Source organism: Narcine bancroftii, chromosome 10 (assembly GCF_036971445.1).
Source record: "Narcine bancroftii isolate sNarBan1 chromosome 10, sNarBan1.hap1, whole genome shotgun sequence".
Classification (NCBI taxonomy): domain Eukaryota; kingdom Metazoa; phylum Chordata; class Chondrichthyes; order Torpediniformes; family Narcinidae; genus Narcine; species Narcine bancroftii.
Window position 1 is genome coordinate 15417474 of NC_091478.1, and position 20140 is coordinate 15437613.

General features: G+C 40.7%; 1 protein-coding gene across 1 annotated transcript in view; it reads left to right on the top strand.

Annotated features, from left to right (window-relative positions):
- Positions 1–6576: 6576 nt before the first annotated feature.
- Positions 6577–20140, top strand: part of trub1 (TruB pseudouridine (psi) synthase family member 1) — a 31722-nt gene continuing 18158 nt past the window's right edge. Inside the window, exons 1-3 of the mRNA XM_069900022.1 lie at positions 6577–6719; positions 11906–12001; positions 12991–13046. Coding sequence (XP_069756123.1) covers positions 6587–6719; positions 11906–12001; positions 12991–13046 — 285 coding nt within the window. The 5' untranslated portion in view covers positions 6577–6586. The remainder of the gene's footprint in view (positions 6720–11905; positions 12002–12990; positions 13047–20140) is intronic.

Consider the following 20140-nt stretch of genomic DNA (forward strand, 5'->3'; position numbering starts at 1 on the left):
AAATTTATTCAAATATCAGTGGCTAACATACATTTTTTTTGCTTTCTATACCTTAGTGTCCAGAGAAGATCTGGGATTTTCAATCTTTAGCAGTATCTTGGTTAGATGAACCTGTTGAATCTCCTTCTTATTGTCTGCACCTTCTTACCAAACAGCAAAGTTTCCATGGATCTATAATTAGAATAAATATGATTGAGGTAGATCTGAGTGTGACATTCTCCCATTTTTCAGTTCATTTTATTTTTAGTGGGTATGTCCCTTTAAGAGAACAATTTTAACAAAAGCCTACGGCTTTTGAATTGACTGTGAAACTAACAAAAAGCTTATAACATCATGTTCCTATTACTGAATACATTTGCAGAGTCAACATAGAAGCCCTGGAGAGACCATGTGACCAGCTTCTTAATAAGACAGTGCATCATTTGTTCAGGAGGCCATTTTAAGGAAGCACCACAAGAGTAAACAGCTTTGTGGGAATGAGAAACCCACTTGGCCTCATTGTGTGGTTATAGACAGAATGTCAGTATTTCCTCCTTTTTACTTATAGAGGAATGAGAGACCACTTTGACTGATCCATGAAAAGGATTTTAAAGTTGGAGAAGAAATACTGCACTCTACTTCAACTGACCCATGAAAAGGGTTTTAAACTGGCAGAAGAAATACTGCACTCTACTTTGACTGACCCACGGAAAGGGTTCTAGTTGCAGAAGAAGGCACTCATCTAAAAAGGACATTTCTCAGTAAGGGTTTCATGAAAAATCAAAGTTCTGTCACCACCCCCCCCCCCCCCCTACCCCCCAACCAGTCTCTTTCACCCACTTCAGGAACTGCTACCTTCATCTTAAAGCCTGCGTGTCTGACCCATCCAAATCCTGCGTGTTCCATCCACTTGAGGCCTGCATGTCTCACCATTCTAAGGCCTTTGTGTTTTTCTCAACAATCTTAAAGCCTCCCTGTCGCACCAATTTCAAACCCACGTGTCATCACTGAATTTCTGAAACTAAACTTCCAAGAATTGAGCCTTAAGCTGTAGTGGCGCCAGGTTTTCGACACACACCAATATATTCATGCATAATTAGAGTTTAAATTAGATAATTGTATATAAATTTAGTTCGGTTTAGATAAGTTAGTTAAATTACTGTGGTGTTTGAATATATCTTTAACTATGCCAAGGTGGTATGCTGAAATTCAAAGTTGTATTCTTTTGGAAAAGAATTACATAATTTAGGAAATAAATACTCTTATGTTTTCACAAATCTGGCTCCCATACATTCAAATAATGGGATTATTTTCTTTTCTTTCTTCTTGTCTTTTTATACCTATAATTTTTTTTTAACTTTTTACAATTTGTACCTTGTTTTTTTGCTGGTGGGAGGGTGGGTGAAAACCATCAAGTAATCTATTTGTTCTTTTTTGATATCTGTACATTATAATTGTAGTTACTGCATATATGGAGTATTTAAATAAAACATTTTAAAAATTAATGTAGGTGTTACATAATTGTTGATTAATAATTAAAAATATTATTTTAAATACTACAGCTCTGGACTAATTTTTATCACTGCTGTCGTGTACATAACACTGAGACCTCTAGAAAGCAAGGCTGGTGAATTGATGAGAGGAAACAAAGAAATGGCAGATATAATCCATCAAGGTTTTTAATTGCCTTTGCTATGAAGGACACTGCAAATGTTCCGAAGATCACAGATTGGATCATTTCAAATAATATCACACCCCAAAACATTGACCATCCCTTTTCCTCCTCAGATGTGCTTGACTCACCAAGTTAGCAGATACTAAGGTTGGAGGACTTGTGGATGGTGAGTTACAAAAAGGATATGGACAGGATGCAGGGTTGGGTAGAAAAGTGGCAGATGGTGTTCAATCCAGATTAGGTGTGAGGTGATGCTTTCGGTAGGTCAGAGTATCATGGTTAATGGTAGGATACTTAACAGTGTGGAAGAACAGAAGGACCTTGGGATCCAAATCCATAGATCTCCTCAGTAAAACACAAAAGTCTGCAGACACCATGGTGCATGAAGTAAAACATAGTGCTGGAGAAATTTAGCAGGTCAAACAGTGTCCTTCATATAACAAAGATAAAAAAACCATAATTGAGGTATGGAAAAATATTAGCAGGTGTGTCTTAAGGTCACTGTGCATGTTCATAGAACAGTTAAGAAAGCCAATGCTATTCTGGGATTCATTATTTCTATTTATTTATTTATAGTCATGTTGTAAGATGGTTATAATATGAATGTTCGGAATATGATGCTGCCACAAAACAGAATTTCATGCCTTGTTCATGACAATAAATTATGATTCTGATTCATCGGGGGATTAAGTTCAAGAGTCAAGAAGTCATGTTGCAGCTCTAAAAATCTCTGGTGAGACCAAACTTAGAATATTGTATTCAGCAGGGAAAGACATGGAAGCTATGGAGAGGGTGCACAAGAGATTTTCCAGGATGTTGCCTTGTTTGGAAAATATATCTTACGAAGCAAAGTTAGCAGAGCTAAAACTTTTATCCTTGGAGCAAAGAAGGTTGAGAGTTGACTTAATAAAGGTCTACATGATTATGAGAAGCATACTCCCAAAACGGGAGTAGCAAATACCAGAGGACATCTGTACAAAGTGAAGGGAGGAAAGTTGAGAGGATACATCTGGGTTAATTTTTTTTACACAGAGTTGTGGGTGCCTGGAATGCCTTGCCAGGAGTGGTGGTGGAGGCTGGAACAATAGGAACACACACGTGAATGAAAGAAATAGAGAGGGTTATGAGATAAGAAGGGTTGAGTTGCTTTTTTTTTGGTAGGTACTGTACACATGGGTCAGCACCACATCATGGGCTGAACGGCCTGTAATGTTCCATATTCTCCAGCAGCTTGTATTCACTCAAGATAGCAGCATCTAGGAGGGGGGGGGGGGAGAAAAAGTCACTGTATATGTGTGAAAAAGAAAAAGTGTGTAGCATGGCTAATGTGATTTATGGTGTGAAAAATAAAAAAATTTAAAAAAAAAGAAGAAATTATGTACTGGTGAGCTCACTAATCGCAAAGGAAAACCTCCACTGCTGATAACAGAAGAATTCTCATCATATCAAAGCAAAATCCCCAAACACCTGTCCAATCGATCAGAAACACTCTTCAGGAGGCAGCTGTGGATGTGTAAATGATAACTGTCTGCAGAAGACTTCATGAACAGAAATACAGAGTTTACATTGCAAGGTGAAAACCACTAGTTGGCCACAGAAACAGGATGACCAGATGACAGTTTACCAAGAAGTATTTAAAGGAGCCTGCAGATTTCTGGAAAAAAGGTCTTGTGGACAGATGAGACCAAGATTAACCTGTATCACAGTGATGGCAAGAGAAAAGTGTGGAGGCATAAAGAAACTGCCTAAGATCCATAGTATAACATCTCATCTAAGAAAAATGGTGTTTAAGATGCTATGGCCTGGGCATGTATGGCTGCCACAGGTACTTGTGCACTTCTGTTCAATGATGATGTAACTATTGATGGCAGTGTCAAAATGAATTCTGAAATGTAAAGAAACATTTTGTCTGCTCAAGTTCAATCAAACACCTCCACACACATTGAATGGTGCTTCATCCGATAGCAAGACAATGATCTTAAACATACTGCTAAAGCAACAAAGGAGTTTTTCAAAGTTAAAAACTGGAAAATTCTTGAATGCCAAGTATCACCATTTGAGCATGCCTTCCATATGCTGAAAGTTTAAGGGGATAAACCCCCGAAACAAACAGAAGCTGAAGGTGACTGCAGTAGAGGTCTGGCAGAACATCACCAGAGAAGATATTCAGCACCTGATAACTTCTATGAATCACAGACTTCAAGCAGTCATTGCATGCAAGGAATGTACTAAACATGACTAATATACATACCATTGCTCTGTCCCAAATATTATGATGCTCTGAAATGAGGGGTTCTGTATAAAAAGTGGTGTAATTACTACATAGCCATAATAACAACTGAAAAGTGGCAAAGCAGCAGGTATGGATGGAATCCCCCCAGAAGTCTGGAAGGCTGGCGGCAAAACTCTGCATGCCAAACTGCATGAGTTTTTCAAGCTTTGTTGGGACCAAGGTAAACTGCCTCAGGATCTTCGTGATGCCACCATCATCACCCTGTACAAAAACAAAGGCGAGAAATCAGACTGCTCAAACTACAGGGGAATCACGTTGCTCTCCATTGCAGGCAAAATCTTCGCTAGGATTCTACTAAATAGAATAATACCTAGTGTCGCTGAGAATATTCTCCCAGAATCACAGTGCGGCTTTCGCGCAAACAGAGGAACCACTGACATGGTCTTTGCCCTCAGACAGCTCCAAGAAAAGTGCAGAGAACAAAACAAAGGACTCTACATCACCTTTGTTGACCTCACCAAAGCCTTCGACACCGTGAGCAGGAAAGGGCTTTGGCAAATACTAGAGCGCATCGGATGTCCCCCAAAGTTCCTCAACATGATTATCCAACTGCACGAAAACCAACAAGGTCGGGTCAGATACAGCAATGAGCTCTCTGAACCCTTCTCCATTAACAATGGCGTGAAGCAAGGCTGTGTTCTCGCACCAACCCTCTTTTCAATCTTCTTCAGCATGATGCTGAACCAAGCCATGAAAGACCCCAACAATGAAGACGCTGTTTACATCCGGTACCGCACGGATGGCAGTCTCTTCAATCTGAGGCGCCTGCAAGCTCACACCAAGACACAAGAGAAACTTGTCCGTGAACTACTCTTTGCAGATGATGCCGCTTTAGTTGCCCATTCAGAGCCAGCTCTTCAGCGCTTGACGTCCTGCTTTGCGGAAACTGCCAAAATGTTTGGCCTGGAAGTCAGCCTGAAGAAAACTGAGGTCCTCCATCAGCCAGCTCCCCACCATGACTACCAGCCCCCCCACATCTCCATCGGGCACACAAAACTCAAAACGGTCAACCAGTTTACCTATCTCGGCTGCACCATTTCATCAGATGCAAGGATCGACAATGAGATAGACAACAGACTCGCCAAGGCAAATAGCGCCTTTGGAAGACTACACAAAAGAGTCTGGAAAAACAACCAACTGAAAAACCTCACAAAGATAAGCGTATACAGAGCCGTTGTCATACCCACACTCCTGTTCGGCTCCGAATCATGGGTCCTCTACCGGCACCACCTACGGCTCCTAGAACGCTTCCACCAGCGTTGTCTCCGCTCCATCCTCAACATCCATTGGAGCGCTCACACCCCTAACGTCGAGGTACTCGAGATGGCAGAGGTCGACAGCATCGAGTCCACGCTGCTGAAGATCCAGCTGCGCTGGATGGGTCACGTCTCCAGAATGGAGGACCATCGCCTTCCCAAGATCGTATTATATGGCGAGCTCTCCACTGGCCACCGTGACAGAGGTGCACCAAAGAAAAGGTACAAGGACTGCCTAAAGAAATCTCTTGGTGCCTGCCACATTGACCACCGCACATTGACCACCGCCAGTGGGCTGATAACGCCTCAAACCGTGCATCTTGGCGCCTCACAGTTTGGCGGGCAGCAGCCTCCTTTGAAGAAGACCGCAGAGCCCACCTCACTGAAAAAAGGCAAAGGAGGAAAAACCCAACACCCAACCCCAACCAACCAATTTTCCCTTGCAACCGCTGCAATCGTGTCTGCCTGTCCCGCATCGGACTGGTCAGCCACAAACGAGCCTGCAGCTGACGTGGACTTTTTTACCCCCTCCATAAATCTTCGTCCGCGAAGCCAAGCCAAAGAAAGAAAAAAAAAAATATCAAAATGTACACAAATATCTTTGAATAACATCTGGAATGATCACTTTAATCACATGTCAATTGTGTCATTACAAATTTAAAAATGTGGAGCACAGGGGCAAATAAAGTTTTTTAAAAAGTATCTTTGTCCCAAACATTATGGAGGGCACTGCAACTATTTGTTCCTCAAGTAGTCCAATAAAAATAAAATGTTATTAAAAAAAAAGATAGCAGCATCTGCTGTCACAAATTGATTAGCACTTTGGTATTGCGGCACGAGAAATTTTCCAAGAAATTTGCATTAATGTCCTCTTTGCACTGTTTGCGTCATGTGGAACACCTCAAAAACTGTCACCTGTTTGTCAGTTCACCTGAATTGACATAGCATCCATTCGCACATCTAATGAAGCGCCCAGACCTGAAATGTGACACAAAATCTTGCAGAAGCTGGGAGGACGGAGCAAAAATAAACCCCCAAATTGTTGGAGGAACACAGCAGGCCAGATGGCATCTGTGGAGAGAAACCCAAATCTCTCCTGCTTCCAGACTCATTAAATTTTCAGAGCAGCTGAGAGATTTCCCCCCCCCCCCCCCTCAGCAATTACGCCTTTTTCTTTCATAGTTCAGGCAACTGGGTTTTTTTTAAAATTCACTGTGGGGTCTAAATCTGAATTTTAACCGACAAGAAACACTGACAAATTCCCCACATCCTCAGGGAGCCTCAGCTGCTGCTTGACTACAACTCCCAGAAGGCCAGAGGGGGTGGAGGGGTCGGGCCTCGTTGATGACGTAAGGAGGACGCGCAGTCATGACCTCAAGCAACATGGCGGCCTGTTCCGGATCTCTCGGACTGTCCGAAAGGTTGCAGGGACTCAATGGGCTCTTTGCAATTCACAAGAAGAAAGGCCCGACTTCAGCGGATGTGCTGAATCTTCTGAAAACGAAGCTTTTAGAAGGTAACCCCGTTAAAAAAAAATGCATATACATATATATATATTCAAGATGGTAGCTCCATGAGTGCAGCGAACACACTCTGAATGGAAATGTGGAGGCACTGGGTGCGTGTGTGACCCGATCCCCATGATCAATGGGCATCAACTGAAAACAAAACTTTAAAACTGCAGATGCCAGAGAAGGAACCACAAAGTACTGGAAAGACTTGGCAGGTCGATCAGTGCCTGTCGAGATCGAGGAATGGATCAAGTACAATTATTTAAGCCACTGTGACTCTAGGAATTGTCTGACCCTTTTAATATATAAAATATATATGTTAAGATTTCCGCAGAGATAGACCTCAGTTACTTTTTTAAAAAGGGGACTGGAGAAGCACAGGTCGGACACACACACACACACACACACACACACACACACACACACACACTCTGGGGGTCAAGAGTGCCTCAAACTGCTGTCAGAACAACAGTGCTGGCACCCGTGAGCAAAGCAAACTGCTGAAGCTGCCAGGCACCCACACACACACACCGCCTGTTTGACCAACTGACATCTCACTCACTGTCGTCTTTCTGAGAGTTCAAACTCGGCGTGCTGGGCTCTTCGACTGCCCTCAGCTCTCCTGATTGGCAGAGAGGGGCTGACAACAGCGGGCATGCCCTCCACGAGCCCACCGGCTTCAGCGCGGAGCTCTCGCGCTCCCGACAGCTGTCGATTCTCCCGGTGCGTGACTCTCACGCTCCAAGCAGGTGTTTGCTTACTCAGCACCCTGCTTCAGCGCTTCCCACAGTGCGCGCTCCTGCTGCATTTCAGTCCTGTCCCTTGTCCAAAAATAAAGCTGTCCAGGGTCCATAACAGTATGAATAAGGGACCAGGTGGGGAATAGTGGTAAAAGGGACAAAAATGGGAGGAAAGGGTAGTGCAGAGGTGTACAGAAAAAGAGAGGGGCGACTCATTACCTGAAATTAGTAGAAAATATAAAGTGTTGTTTTTCTAGTTTACATTGGGACTCACTCTGGCAGTGGAGAATGCCCAGGACAGACAGTTGGTGTGAGAAGGGGAGATGAAATGGCATACTATGAGAAAAAATTCAGGGTGTCTTTTGTGGACAGAGCATGGATGTTCTGCAAAACAGTCCCCAACAGAGAGCAGGGCACAGCAGGAGCAGATGGGGTTGGAGATCCTTTTCTTCCAGTTTCTCTGCCTTTGCTGCATCTGTTATTAGGATGAAGTCTTCCATTCCAGGACATTTGAAATTTTCTCATTTTTCAAGCAATGTGGCTTCCCCTCTACTGTGGTCAATAGATCCATCTCCTACATTTCCTCCATCTCTTGGCATTCCGCTCTTACTCCTTCCAAATAGAATAGGGATAGGTATTCTCTTGTCCTAACCTTTCACCTCACTAGCCTCGGTATTCAGCATATCATCCTCCATTATTTCTACCATCTGCAACTTGACCCAATCACTGAACACATTTTCTCCTCCCAACACCTTTCTGCCTTCAGGCACATGGGAGGGTAGGAGATGTATTTAAATTTTAGCATGCAGGAGCTGGCTGAGATCATTAAGGTCGACAGCAGCTTCATCTGCAGATCAAGACTCAGATTCCAGATTTCAGATTTATTGTCAGAGTACATATATGACATCACATACAACCCTGAAATTCTTTTTCCTGTGGCCCAGGCAGAATTATTACTTAATGGTTGTGCAAAAAAAATTGACTCAATACACACATGTAAACAAATAAAGAAATGTAAACAAACTGCAATAGAGAAAAAAAATCAATAAAGTGCAAAAGTAAGAGTTTTTAAAAGAATCCCTGATTGAGTTTGTTGTTGAGCAGCTGTTCCTGAACCTGGCACCTATACGTCTTTCCTGATGGTAGCAACGAGAATACAACGTGTGCTGGGTGGTGTGGATCCTTGATGATTGCTGCTGGTCTCCAATGGCATTGTTCCCTGTAGATGCTCTCAACAGTAGGGAAGGTTTTGCCTGGGCTGTGTCCACTACTTTTTATAGGGCTTTACACTCTGGAGTATTGGTGTAACACTTGCTCTTACACCTCCTCCCACACCATCAACCCAGGGTCCTAAACAGCCCTTCCACATGAGACAAAGATTCACATGCATCTCTCCTAGCCTCATCTACTGCAATCAGTACTCCCCATGTAGCTTCCTGTATGTTGGTGAGAGCAAATGCAGACTGGGAGGCCGCTCGCAGAGCATCTGCACTCAATCTGCAGTGGTCATCCTGAGCTCCCGGTTACATGTCATTTTAACTCCCCTTCCCATTTCTACACTGAACTCTCTGTCCCAGACCTTCTCCGCTGTTTGAGTGAGGCCCAACATAAACTAAAAGATTAACACCTCATATCAGATCAGCTACTATTTATTGTCATGTGATAAAAACAGAAATGTAATACTACTTAAGGCAGACAAAGATTTGCCATGACCATTCCCCGGCTCTTCATGCAGTCAGAGAAAGAGAAGCAAAAGAGAGACCCCCAGAGTCTCTGAATGTCTGAATATTCACCTCCAGTGATCTTACAGACTCTGCAGCCATACAATACTCCAGTTTAGTTCAAAGCATTGGCAATCCGAGCACAGATCCAAACCTACACGATGAGCATCCAGGACCATTTGGAAGCCCGAATTGCCCTCAGCTTCCTCTGAAATCCCGGTTCCAGTACCTGCTTTTTATGAACCAGTCTCCAACAGCCTGCAGCCTGGTGTGAGTCCTTTGACCTCATGTCGCCAGTGGCCTGCAGCTGGTGTGGATTTCTTGCCTGTAAGTCACTAGCTTCTCGCCACGTGTGTGTCCTTCAGCTGCAGAGCCCCTCGCTGGTCTGCCACCATGATCACTGCCCTGGGGTCATCTCCTTTGCTTCTCCTTCTCAATGGAGGTTGGGGGGGGGGGGGGTGGGGGCTGTTCCCCTCTCTCACCCCTTTTTCATATTATTGGAATCCAGGGCTGGCAGCTTTTGCTTTCTCACTCCACCCCTGTATGATGCATCTTCCCCCACCTGACCCCTCTGTTTTTTTAGCTCACTCTCCCTTTGTCTGGCATCTGTCACATTTCATCTCTGCCATGTCAACCAATCCGAATGGGGATCCTGTCCCATTCGTCCCTCCCTGCTCTTTTTACTCTTGCTTCTCTACCACATTTCCCCTGTCTTGCCTCCAATTTTTGCCTCTAATTATCGACTGTTCTTCTCCCCTGATGCTGCCTGATCTGTTGAGTACCTCCAGAAGGGTGTGTTTAACTTCAGATGGCAGCATCTTCATTCTATTGTATGTCATCTTTAATTGCATTAATTTAATTGATTTAATTCCATTCTGATTTAGACATACAGCATGGTATCAGGCCCTTCTAGCCCAAATATTCCCAACTAACCCACGACCCCAGTACATTTTGAAAGGTGAGAGGAAACCTGAGCACCCGGAGGAAATCCACAGACACTGGGAGAATGTACATGAGCACTAGATTTTAATCCGGGTTTTTGGCCCTGTAATAGCATCGTGCAAACCGTGCTGCCCAATGCATGTTTTTTTTTCTTAAGTACTCTAATCTAACTAAACACAAAAACTAAAATTGAATGTGGTGCTTTAGATTTCCCAAGACAAGGTAAATATTTGTATCTTAGCTGATTTTCAATATGAAATTATTAATTGTGGGAGGATTTATGTATCTAATTAAATGGAAGAGACTGAGGGGAGGACCTTGAACTGTATCAAATACATTAATTGACATGGCATTTATATTCTTGAATGGGGCAGATGAGGTTTGACTGGAGAAGATCATCTAAGGCACATGCCATAATGACCTGAGCACAGACTGATTGACACGTGAATTGTAGAGATAGAGAAGGTGAAGTCTTTAGAACTTTTAACTTCCAGTTAGCTGATAGAGGTGCATGCGACTTATTTCCTTCATTGATTGACCAGAAAAATGTTGAAAAGCCTCAGACATCTGAATTTTTGGACAATTGTTATGTGACTTTCAACAGAGCACTATCAGATTTGAATGTGATGTGTCTGCTCCCAGGTTATCATCTGATTTCAGATCAAAATGCAGGTGTGTTCCAGACTTCTAAGTTAGGACATGGCATTCCTCCTTATCTTGAATCTGACCTTTTCTGGCTTGTATGTTTTGAAGCTGTACAATTTAGTTCTTTCAATAAAAAGCACTAATCAATATAATAATTCAAAGTCTCAGTGTCTCGTTCTTTAATAAACTGCAGAGTGATTTTTGCATCTGAAAAAAATATTTTATTGACCAATTCCAAATGATGGTTTGAACAAAATACATAATTTAAAAAATAAAAATAAAAAATTGCTGTAAATGCTCTACAGTTTAGGCTGAATGATTTTTAGTATCTGCATTTTTAAATTTCAATTTATGACAAAATTGTTGGAACTACAGTATAACTCTAATTATCCAAAATCGGATGCTCCAAAATCCTAATTTATTTGAAAAAATATAAAAGTTTTGGATAATTGAAGATATCTGAAACAAATCAGAAATCCTCATTTACTCAAAAATTTTTCAGAGCCAAACTGACCTCACAGGTTGAAAAAAAAACTTCGACATGAAATTAGAATGATGATCGTCCTTGTTTCAGGTAGCTCCCTTCCCTCTCTCTTTCCATTTCTTCTTTACCTTCCCCTATTGACTTTTCTCTCCAACTCTCCCTCTCAAACTGCATGCCACTGTCTCCCAGCCGCAAGTGCTTGGAAGAATCCCTTGTCCCAGTGTCATCGAGGAGAGCGGCCTCCCGGCAGGAGCAGGGATGTCGGGCTCCCAGGCAAGAGCGGGGATATTGAGCTCCCAGGCAGGAGCGGGAACCTCAGGCTCCCAACTGGAGCGGGGCTTCGGTGGGGAGGTGTCGGTGATCAGCGGCGACTAGCATTTTTTGGGTGAGAATTAAACATTATTTTAATGCTTAAAAAGCCTTCCTTTGTTGTTTGATGTTGTTTAAACACTGTTACAAGTGATTTGCTGTTGCTACTGGTGCTTTTAAAAAATGACCAGTTATCCAAAAGAAAAGGTATCTGACAGGCCGACCTTTTTGGATAATCAGAGTTGTGCTGTATTTGCAACACCTTTGAATTGCAGTTCAATACATTTTCAATGAAATGGTGCTGTTTGGTGGTATCTGATCTGACATTTTAATTGTGTTGCATTAAACAGAAGCTGGCATGAAGCAAGATCCAAAGAAAAGAAAGAAACAAGTTCTGAAAATAGGGCATGGAGGAACCCTTGACAGTGCAGCATCAGGAATACTTGGTAAGTGATAATAAGCTGATTTTATTGACCATTGTTTTCAGTGTTGTTGAAACAATGAACTTGCAGTCTGTTGGCATCTTTGAAATTGTTCATGTATACATTGTAAAATATATGACAAGAATTATTTTGCAGTCATTACCTGCTTTCTCAACTATTTATAATGAGGGTATTAATAGCAAGCAGAATCCACTGCCCAATAAGACTGACTGGTTGTGGCGTGGGCTGGTAACTCCCTTTACTTTTTTTTGATAGAAATAAGTGAAAAACATCTGAACCAGGCTTTCTGCAGACTTAAAATATACGTACTGGTAGATCAGTTTGGATGCATGACTGGGAAATCTTTAGAAACGTTTGTTTTAAGTGTTCAAGCTGTCAGTCATGTACCATGAGATACTGATTTTGAATTTACTGAATTAGTGATGAACTGGACTATTTCATTCAGTGGAGTTGCATTGGAATTGAATAAAGATGCTTGGTCTTCAATTTTGCTTGGCATATTTTCACTCTTTCGATTCCCAAATAACTATATTTACTTAATGATCCAGATTTTTCTTTTTCAGTATTTTGCTGCCCTGATAGTTTTGAACCCCATATTCCAGAATTGTCCTCCTCACATTTCTCTAAATTCCAGTGATCGGTTTTTGAAAGTTGGATGCCAAAAGCCTCATGTTTAACTTTCCTTCAGAACTTAAATTTCTTATTTTCAGAATTATCTGCATTTCTTAATCTATTTTCTCATGACTGAGACCTAAATTGCATACTGTAATCCAGATGAGGTCCTGTTGGTGAGCTACAAACCATCAATACAACTGCTTTTGATCAGTGTGGGAACTGCCCTGGATGAATGCTTGGATAATTTAGTCTTTATGGCCCTTGGGTATGTTTCCAGATCAGTACACTATCATTCTTGTTTTCATTTTGCTTGTGCTTCATATCTTTTTATCTTCACATGTTAATAATTACTGACTTCCTTTATTATTTGCCTTTAGTTGTTGGAATTGGAAAAGGGACCAAAATGCTTAGTGGAATGTTATCGGGCTCCAAGGTAGGTTCCATTGTGTATGAATGATGCTGTTTGTTTTTGAATTCAAAACTTAATTCAATGTAAAATGCTTGCCTGGGAAACTAGTTAATACTTTAAATGCATTTGCCTGTCCCCATTGATGAATGTATTAATATTTAATTTTTGCAAGTCTATCAATATATCAAGAGTTGGCATTAATACCACCCATTAACTGAAGCTTCATGAAGTGAAGTGGTTTACATATTATAAAATTGCTCTTGCATATAAAAATAGGTGAATCAGTTTACCTGTTAACTGATCAGACATTCAACCCATGCAATAGGTGAATCAGTTTACCTGTTAACTGATCAGACATTCATCCCATGCAATAGGTGAATCAGTTTACCTGTTAACTGATCAGACATTCAACCCATGCAACATGAAAGGACTGACTTATTTGTATGATGGAAATGTTTTTTTTCCCCCCAAATTATTTTTTTCACAAATAGTTGAATCGTATTTAATTGCTGAACTCCTTGTTTCAAAATTAGTGGAAATATTGGAATAAGTCAAGTTTAATATTTAAATAAGAAGGTCTGTCAATTACTTAATTTCCTGTATGGTAATTTCTGTGCTTTGAGACTGAAATATTCAATATGAATTTTACTTATTTTCTGCAGCTGGTGTTTAGTCAAGGCTATGGAAAGAGACTTTCAAAAGCCTTTGGTATTGTTATCTCAGAATAGAGATTGTTAGCTATGATTTAATATGAAAGCAAACCACAAAGGTGAAAGTATCATCCAGTGCTCTGCATTCAATTGATATCTGTGTACCACATTACATTTTGTAAATTTTTGGACGTGCTTATAGGTGAGATGCATTTCTTTTAGACACGAATCTGATCTGTGTCAAGGTAAATAACATTATTATTCCAAGGTCAATGTGAAACAGTTTTTTTGTCAGGTATCACTGCAACAACTCAGTAGCTTACCATCTTCTCTTTATTTGAAATTACACAGTGCAAAAGAATGCTTTTCTTCAAGGGCCTTTTGGAATGTTCAGTTTGTTCGTTACAATAAGAGATCATGCCAGTACAGGAGATTGATCCAGTATACACAAAACTGCTGGAGAAATTCAGCTGGTTCTGCAGCACCCATTGAAAGCAAAAGACAGAATGATCCTGCAGGCCTGAATCCTTCTTTGGGTGTACCGAAAATCAGGCAGATGTCCAAATAAAAAGATGAAGGAGGGGAAAGGGGAGGAACACAGGTAAGCAGGTAATAGATGAATATGAGTGGGAGGGGGGAAAAAGAAGTTGAGAAGTGATAGGAGAGTGCAGAGGGCTATGAAAGACAGCACTCTGATTGAAGCAGGGCTGGAGGGAGGGAGACAGGAATAATGGAAACACAAGATGAGGGGGCTTACAGAAATTGGAGGTTCATATTGAGGCTCTCTGGTTGGAGACAGCCAAGACGGAATAAAGATGTTCCTCCAATTTATGGGTGGCCTCAACTTGTACGTGAATGACCACTGGGAGGTCCTTGCTATTGCAACCATCAGAGTGAAGGTGCTCAATAAAACAATCTCCCAATCTGCACCCTGCCTCCCCAAAGTACAGGAGACTGCATCAGGAGCACTAGATCAGTAAATGGCCCTACATTTTCATTGATGGTGTTGCTTCACTTGGAAGGACTTTTTGTATCACTGAATAGTGGTGTGGGAGGAAGTGTAAATATGTGGGAAGGGAGTTATGGAGGGAGTGGAGAGAGTTGGGGGGGAGGGGTGGTAGTGGAATCCAATTATAGATGTGGAAATTGTGGAGATATGAAGATTGCAGTATGTGAGGATGAGGGGAATCCTGTCCTTGGGCAGGGGTGGGAAGAAATGGGTCCAGGGTTGATGTGCAAGAAGTAGAGATGATGTGGGTGAGGGGTGAGTCATTGGTGGTTGAGGGGGTGCCACATTTTCTGAAGAAGGAGGAAATCTCAAATGGCCCAGAATGGAAAGCCACATCATTGCAGCAGAGATTGATAATTGTGATTTGCATTTATTCCATTGTCAATTTTCAGATTTCAGATTTATTGTCAGAGAACATACATAACATCACATACAACCCTGAGATTCATTTTCCTTTGGGCCAGGTATTGATAGTGCAAAAAAAAATCTGTATACAATGTACACATGTAAATAAAAAAAAACAAACAGTAAAGTGCAAAAATAGGAGTCCTTCAATGAGTCCCTGATTGAGTTTATTGTTGAGGAGTTTGATGGTGGAAGAGTAGTAGCTGTTCCTGATGGTGCACCTATGGCAGGAGCAAGAACAAAGTGGATGCTGGGTGGTGTGGATCCTTGATGATTGCTGCTGCTCTTCGATGGCAGTGTTCCCATTAGGTGTTCTCAATGGTGGGAAGGGGTTTGGCTGTGATGTCCTGGGCTGTGTCCACTACCTTTTTCAGAGCTTTATGCTTGGTGGTATTGGTGTCCCCTGGGACTCAATGCCACATGGTGTAATTGGATGCTTGATTTTTTTTTTTGTTTATGTTTGCTTTGAAAAATGTCATTTTTTGGTATTGCACCAGTTGCTTGTGTTATAATTAGGACTCTGCAGTGTTTTGCTCTTCAATTGCATTGAGCCAGTCAGTAAATGCTGAGCTGAAATAATTTTCTAATCTCCTCCTTAACATGCTTCCTTTTGTTGTAAGTCGAGCGTATCTGATAAAGAGAACAAAGGCGACCTAGTGCAATCTTGTGCACATCCTCTGGATTAATAGATACTGTATATATAATTTCAGTGCCTCCACATTGATCTCCTATTCCACTGCAGTATTTTAAATTAAATTTCCCATACTGGAGTGAGGATTGTAACTGACAGGGCAGCTCCCCAGAGGGAAGAGGGCCTCCCTTAAAGATTGAGGCTTCTGTCACTGAAAGCCTTGATAAAGAAATTGCCATTGACTTTGCCAGAAAGTGAAGGTGGGGTGAGAAATGGAACAGTTAACTATCTTGATGCATGTTGCAATCAATTCCAGTTGTTACGTGCATCAAAATGGCACACTTTTAGAAATCTGCTACCTTTCTATGTTGATTTTTGTTTGGATCTTCATTGCCTGTCCATTAAAGCAGATTGGATTTTTTAAAATATTAGAATACATTCAGTATTTGAAAGGTTAATTTTGTAATTTAATTTTTTTTTTCATTATGTGGGTTTGCTGTGAGATCACAAAATACAAAGAGCAGACAGCTGACCCTATTTGATGATGTGCGGATAAAATCAGTTTTCCCATTCAATTTGGCTGCTTGTAATTGGGGTTGGTGGGGGGGGGGGGAGGGTGCTACTGGAGTGTTTTTACAAAAATGACTGGCTATCCAAAAATATTGTTTTATCTGAAATAGGCCCAGTCCTGACCATTTTGGATAATCAGAGTCGTCCTGTACCACGTTGAACTGTATACTGTTTTCTAAGTTTTCTCTGTCAAGAATCAGAATTTATTGGTATAAACAAGTCACAAAATTAATTGTTTTGCTGCAGCATCAGAGTGAAAATGTTCATATAAACCATCTTACAACAATAAATAAAAATAGGGCACACAAAGTCAAAATAAGTTTGTGTCTTTGGTTTATTGATCATTCAGAAATCTGATGTCAGCAGGGAAGAAGCTGTCCTTATGCCGCTGGGTGCTTATCTTAAGGTTCCTGTTCCTATCTCCCAATGGTAGCAGACTTTCCTAAGACACTGCCTCTTGTAGATGTCCTCTTTGGAGAGAAATCTGGTGCCCATGATGTCACAGGCCGAGTTAACAACCTTCTAGAGTTTTTCTTGTCCTTAACATTGTCATCTCCGTATCAGAAAGTGATGCAACCAGCCTGAATGCTCTCCATGGTGCACCTGTAAAAGTTTGCGAGAGTCTTTGATGACATATCCAATGTCAAACAACCCATGAAGTATAGGTGCTGGTGTGCCTTCAACATGGAGGTTCTAGGATAGATTCTCAGAGATGTTGACACCACACCTAGGAATTTGAAGTTCTTGACCCTCTCCACTACTGAGCCCTGGATGAGGACTAGATTGTTCTCTGGACTACCTCCTGAAGTCCACAATCATCTCCTTGGTTTTGCTAACATTGAGTGCAAGGTTGTTGCTACACCATTCATCGAGCTGATCTATCTCCCTCCTTTATGCTTCCTCATTGCTGTATGTGATTCTGCTGACATCCATGGGTCATCAGCAAATTTGCAGATAATGTTGGAATTATGCCTGGCCACACAGTTATGGGTGCATAGTGAGTAGAGCAGTAGGCCAAGCACTCATCCCTGACATGAGCCTGTGCTGATAATCAGTGAGGAGGAGAAGTTATTTTCAATTCGTACTGACTGTGGTCTTCCGATGAGGAAGTCGAAGATCCAGTCAGAGAGGTGAGGTGCAGAGGCCCAGGATTTGGAGAATTTTGATCTTCCAGAGCTGTAGAACATCTGAACATCTGAGGCTGACGATGCATGGATACTTTCAGTTTTTTGTCACGCCACTGGGATTTCCTCTTATTATGGCAATCACATGGAAGATTACAGTTGCTAGAATCTGGAACAACAAACAGACTGGTGGAGAAACTCAGTGGGTCGAGCAGTGTCAGTAGGAGAAAAAGACGTCACTGTTTCAGGAGAGAGAGAACCTTTCATCAAGTCTCTAAAGGTTCTGGCCCATAAACCCATAATGTTTTCAATCCTTTTTCTTCCACTAATGTTACTCAACTCGTTGCGTTTCTTCAGATTGTTTGTTACTCTTATTATAGCAATTTACTCACTGTACTGTTAGTTCCTGTGGATATTGCTGTTTTGTCCTAATTTCTCCTCAGTAAATCAAGTTTGCAAAATTATGCAACTGTTATTTTATAACTGGCATTACTGCAAGTTTATAGAGCAAAGTAGTCATTCTGCAGTGGAAGATGACAACCTTCCATGAATTATCAGCCTTTTGGTGCATTTAGCAGCCTCTAGGATAATTCTGTATTGATTCTTTATAGCTTCTTTTCCAATTACATTTTTATTGTTACACATGTAATGTTGTGATCCATTATAGTAGTGGTTTGATAGCAAATTTGTTAAAATTTGCAAATGTCTAAAAACTTATTGTGCAAATTAAATCCATTGAAGCTTTTTGTTATGAACCTGTTGCTCTTGCAATGCCTGCTTCATGAATGGACTACTTGAGCCAAATGGAATAGATGCCAATATAAAATTGGATTATTGGCCCACTTTCACATTTGGGGCCACAAGTGCATTGATATACATATTGCTTGAGAAAAATTAAGGACAAGAGCTTCTGAGAAACAGATTTGGATTTAATTGATTTGTCCAATAACATTTATTTCAACATTTTCATCTCAATGAATGAAAAACTGTCCAATCCTTTTCAATTTGTTATAAGGGCGAAAGGGAATTACTGGAACTCTGTACTACTTTTTTAGCATGCTTTGTAAAACTTTGGGAAATAAATGAGGTTGATTCATTCTGACTTTTAACAGTTATGTTCTAATTTGTATTTTATCCACAATCATATTTAATAATTAATTATTGTGAATATTCAATATATATTTTAGTAATTAGATGCAAGTGTAATGTAGATATAACCAGATAATTTGATTAATGAAAGCTAGATACCATGAGTACAACTTTGATTATATTAAATAGAGATGAAAAGATATTTTATTTCTTTCTTTTCACCAAAAATGGCAGTGACTGTATTGAATAAATTACTAGTTAAAACTATTGTTGAGTTTAACATGTTTGAGTTAGATAAATTATGAATTTGTTGAAATTGTAAAATTAAAGATTGACAGATGAGCAGGCGCTCCACCGAATACAATGGTATGGATTTTAAATATACAGCTAGTACAGAATTGTAGATGAACCAATTCCTCTCTGATAGATGGCCAAGATCTGGATGGGACATCATTGTTAAGAGTTAAATAAATTAGAGTTTGAAAAGAGAAGTTGTGCTTCAGTTGATTAAATTTAATCTAGAAACCTGAATTGAATTCTCGGTCCAGTAATTTGAAAGATCTATATTTGTTACAATAGATACAATGCAAGCTTATCAAAATGTTGTTGGGGTTGGGGGGGTTAAATTATAAAACAGATTCCTTGAACTTGGCATATGTTTCTTTGAGCATGGAAGTGATATAATTGAGGTATTTAAAATGAGGAAAAGAATGGAGTTAATTGAGGGAGAGGTATGGAATCTTTCAATTAGGATTGAATTATTGAGGCACAAAATCAGAAAGTACTTTTCCACATGAATGGAGTAATTGGAATTTCTGCTGATATCCTCCGAGGATTTTGGCCCCCTTTTGTATGTTTTCCCTGCTTTCACCCCTATCCACACTCCAAGCCCTCCCCACTCCCCTGTTTTCTCCCATCTTGTCCCCTTAGAGCTTTATTGCAGGGAAGTTAGCATGGGAGGAAGTTATAGATCCATTAGAGTCACGGTTTGCATTCTATTGTGCCACCAACAGGACGTGCAAACAAACTTGAAAAGGATTCACCATAATCACTCTCAATTGATTGAAAGGTTACTGCAAACCAAACAAGATCATATATTATGATTGCTGCCACTCCCTGTGTTGCTGTGTGGTGAATGTTACACCCATTGTGGCTCAAGATGGAGTTAATGGTTAACACTAAAATTTACAGTCATGAAATGTACATATGAATATGACACTAAGAATATGAAAAAACTTTGTGCTGTTTTTCTTCATTTCTTTTATTGTGAATACGGTCTGTTTTTGAAGGGAAAGAATGAAGTAGAGTGATAGGGAAGCCCCACAAACAGCTGAAGGACCCACGAGTGACTAGTGCTATGTATGAAAGATGAGTGGTAATGCTATTACATACAGAAATTGAATATATAGATTGAATGATGCAAAAAAAATATAAAGAGCCTTTGCACAATTATTTCCTTTTTATATATATATATTTTTTTATTGAAAATTTGAAATTTTAAAGTAGAATAGAGTGGGCATCATTCCACCCTTGAATTGGTTCCACAATTCAGTCTTTTCTAATCAGATTTTGGTGCCTCAATTTATCCATCCTCAGTCATCATTTACACCCTTCCCCCTCCCATCTGACTTTTATGTGCC